General features: G+C 51.3%; 1 protein-coding gene across 1 annotated transcript in view; it reads left to right on the top strand.

Annotated features, from left to right (window-relative positions):
- The window catches only part of LOC112073459 (Golgi reassembly-stacking protein 1), a 23,224-nt gene that overhangs the window by 8,564 nt on the left and 11,114 nt on the right, over window positions 1–3,546 (top strand). The window contains exons 3-6 of the mRNA XM_070440152.1: window positions 1,777–1,982; window positions 2,307–2,393; window positions 2,521–2,649; window positions 3,379–3,458. Of these exons, the coding sequence (XP_070296253.1) occupies window positions 1,777–1,982; window positions 2,307–2,393; window positions 2,521–2,649; window positions 3,379–3,458 (502 nt within the window). The remainder of the gene's footprint in view (window positions 1–1,776; window positions 1,983–2,306; window positions 2,394–2,520; window positions 2,650–3,378; window positions 3,459–3,546) is intronic.

Raw genomic sequence — 3,546 nt, 5'->3', positions numbered from 1 at the left:
AACTCACAGTCTGTGGTCTCCTAGAGAGAGAGGATGAATCTGACTAACTCACAGTCTGTGGTTCCTAGAGAGAGAGGATGAATCTGACTAACTCACAGTCTGTGGTCTCCTAGAGAGAGAGGATGAATCTGACTAACTCACCAGTCTGTGGTCTCCTAGAGAGAGAGGATGAATCTGACTAACTACCAGTCTGTGGTCTCCTAGAGAGAGATGAATCTGACTAACTCACCAGTCTGTGGTCTCCTAGAGAGAGAGGATGAATCTGACTAACTCACCAGTCTGTGGTCTCCAGAGAGAGAGGATGAATCTGACTAACTCACCAGTCTGTGTCTCCTAGAGAGAGAGGATGAATCTGACTAACTCACAGTCTGTGGTCTCCCTAGAGAGAGGATGAATCTGACTAACTCACCAGTCTGTGGTCTCCTAGAGAGAGAGGATGAATCTGACTACTCACCAGTCTGTGGTCTCCTAGAGAGAGGATGAATCTGACTAACTCACCAGTCTGTGGTCTCCTAGAGAGAGAGGATGAATCTGACTACTACTCACCAGTCTGTGGTCTCTAGAGAGAGAGGATGAATCTGACTAACTCACCAGTCTGTGGTCTCCTAGAGAGAGGATGAATCTGACTAACTCACCAGTCTGTGGTCTCCCAGAGAGAGGATGAATCTGACTAACTCACCAGTCTGTGTCTCTCCAGAGAGAGGATGAATCTGACTAACTCACCAGTCTGTGGTCTCCTAGAGAGAGAGGATGAATCTGACTAACTCACCAGTCTGTGGTCTCCTAGAGAGAGAGGATGAATCTGACTAACTCACCAGTCTGTGGTCTCCTCAGAGAGAGGATGAATCTGACTAACTCACCAGTCTGTGGTCTCCAGAGAGAGGATGAATCTGACTAACTCACCAGTCTGTGGTCTCCCAGAGAGAGGATGAATTGACTAACTCACCAGTCTGTGGTCCTAGAGATGAGAGGATGAATCTGACTAACTCACCAGTCTGTGGTCTCCTAGAGAGAGGATGAATCTGACTAACTCACCAGTCTGTGGTCTCCTAGAGAGAGGATGAATCTGACTAACTCACCAGTCTGTGGTCTCCAGAGAGAGGATGAATCTGACTAACTCACCAGTCTGTGGTCTCCTAGAGAGAGAGGATGAATCTGACTAACTCACCAGTCTGTGGTTCCTAGAGAGAGAGGATGAATCTGACTAACTCACCAGTCTGTGGTCTCCTAGAGAGAGATGAATCTGACTAACTCACCAGTCTGTGGTCTCCTAGAGAGAGGATGAATCTGACTAACTAACCAGTCTGTGGTCTCCTAGAGAGAAGGATGAATCTGACTAACTCACCAGTCTGTGGTCTCACTAGAGAGAGGATGAATCTGACTAACTCACCAGTCTGTGGTTCCTAGAGAGAGAGGATGAATCTGACTAACTCACCAGTCTGTGGTTCCTCAGAGAGAGGATGAATCTGACTAACTACTCACCAGTCTGTGGTGCTCCTAGAGAGAGAGGATTGGAGAGTCAGATTCATCCTCTCTCTAGGAGACCACAGACTGGTGAGTTAGTCAGATTCATCCTCTCTCTAGGAGACCACAGACTGGTGAGTTAGTCAGAGCATTGTGATCTCATCTTCTATATTTCTACTATAAACCTTTGATTAATATAAAATACATCTTAGATACTCTGTTCAATTCCTCTATCTAATCTATCACACACAAGCCCCACCCACGTGTTGCACATTTCCAACATATTTCCAACTGACAAACTAACTTGTGTCCAGAACCAGGAGAATGACATGCTGAAGGACCTTCTGAAGACTAACGTGGAGAAGGCCGTGACCATGGAGGTGTACAGCACTAAGACCATGAGGCTGAGGGAGGTGGAGGTGGTGCCCAGTAACATGTGGGGAGGACAGGGCCTGCTGGGGGCGTCTGTCAGGTTCTGTAGCTACCAAGGAGCCAACGAGAACGTCTGGCATGTGCTGGTGAGAACTTGCCTGGCTGTCGATGAGGCTACGGTTAGGTGGTAGTAGATAAACGTACACACGGCTACAATTTCAAACAACTAGGTATTGTTTCATCTGTGGCGTGATCAGTTGTCTGTCTGGTCTGTCTCTGTCTGGTCTGTCTCTGTCTGTCTGTCTGTCGCTGGTCTGTCTGGTCTGTCTGTCTGTCTCTGGCTGGTCTGGTCTGTCTGAGCTGGCTGGCTGGCTGGCTGGTCTGGTCTGGTCTGTCTGAGATCCTACATGTTGTTTCACATCATCATCATCATCAACACATCATGCTGTTCTGTGTGTTATTTTCTCTAGGATGTGGATGTGAACTCACCAGCTGCGTTGGCCAGCCTTCAGGCCCACAGTGACTTCATCGTTGGAGCAGACCAGGTGTTGCAGGATGTGAGCCTAATCATTCACGTTCTTAACGTTTTTAAAGTTGTTGACTAGGTCGTTGCCTTTTAATTTAGTGGGAAAATAACCCGCCGCAATAAACAATTGGCACTGTGATCTCGGTGTCTGTCCTCAGTCGGAGGACTTCTTCTCGCTGATCGAGACCCACGAGGGGAAACCTCTGAAACTGCTGATCTACAACACAGAGACTAACGCCTGCAGAGAGGTGGTGGTCAACACCAACCGGGCTGGGAGGAGAGGGGAGGTGAAGTGTGTTGAGCCTACCTGGGGTTTACCTTCCTGGGGAGGAGAGGGGAGGTAGAGTGTGTTGAGCCTACCTGGGGTTACCTTACTGGGGAGGAGAGGGGAGGAGAGTGGGGTTACTTACCTGGGGAGGAGAGGAGAGGTGAGTGGGGTTACCTTACCTGGGGAGGAGAGTGGGGGTTACCTTACCTGGGGAGGAGAGGAGAGGTGAGTGGAGGTTTTTACCTGGGGAGGAGAGGGGAGGTGAGTGGGGTTACCTTACCTGGGAGGAGAGGGGAGGTGAGTGGGCTGAGCCTACCTGGGGTTACCTTACCTGGGGAGGAGAGGGGAGGAGAGTGGGGGTTACCATACCTGGGGAGGAGAGGGGAGGTGAGGGGGTTACCTTACCTGGGGAGGAGAGGGGAGGTGAGTGGGGTTACCTTACTGGGGAGGAGGGGGAGGTGAGTGGGGTTACCTTACCTGGGGAGGAGAGGGGAGGTGAGTGGGGTTCTTACCTGGGGAGAGAAGGGGAGGAGAGTGGGGTTACTTACCTGGGGAGGAGAGGGGAGGTGAGTGGGCTGAGCCTACCTGGGGTTACCTTACTGGGGAGGAGAGGGAAGGAGAGTGGGGTTACCTTACCTGGGGAGGATGAGGGGAGGAGAGTGGGGTTTACCTTACCTGGGGAGGAGAGGGGAGGAGAGTGGGGTTACCTTACTGGGGAGGTGAGTGGGGGTTACCTTACTGGGGAGAGAGGGGAGGAGAGTGGGGTTACCTTACCTGGGAGGAGAGGGGAGGTGAGTGGGTTACGCTTACCTGGGGAGGAGAGGGGAGGTGAGGGTGGGGTTACCTTACGTGGGAGGAGAGTGGGGTTAACCCTTAAACGCTGGGGGAGGAGAGGGGGAGAGGTGGGGGGTTTAAC

Source organism: Salvelinus sp. IW2-2015, unplaced genomic scaffold (assembly GCF_002910315.2).
Source record: "Salvelinus sp. IW2-2015 unplaced genomic scaffold, ASM291031v2 Un_scaffold2268, whole genome shotgun sequence".
Lineage (NCBI taxonomy): Eukaryota > Metazoa > Chordata > Actinopteri > Salmoniformes > Salmonidae > Salvelinus > Salvelinus sp. IW2-2015.
Note: the sequence above shows the minus strand (reverse complement) of the source record. Positions and strands in the feature narration are given on the sequence as shown.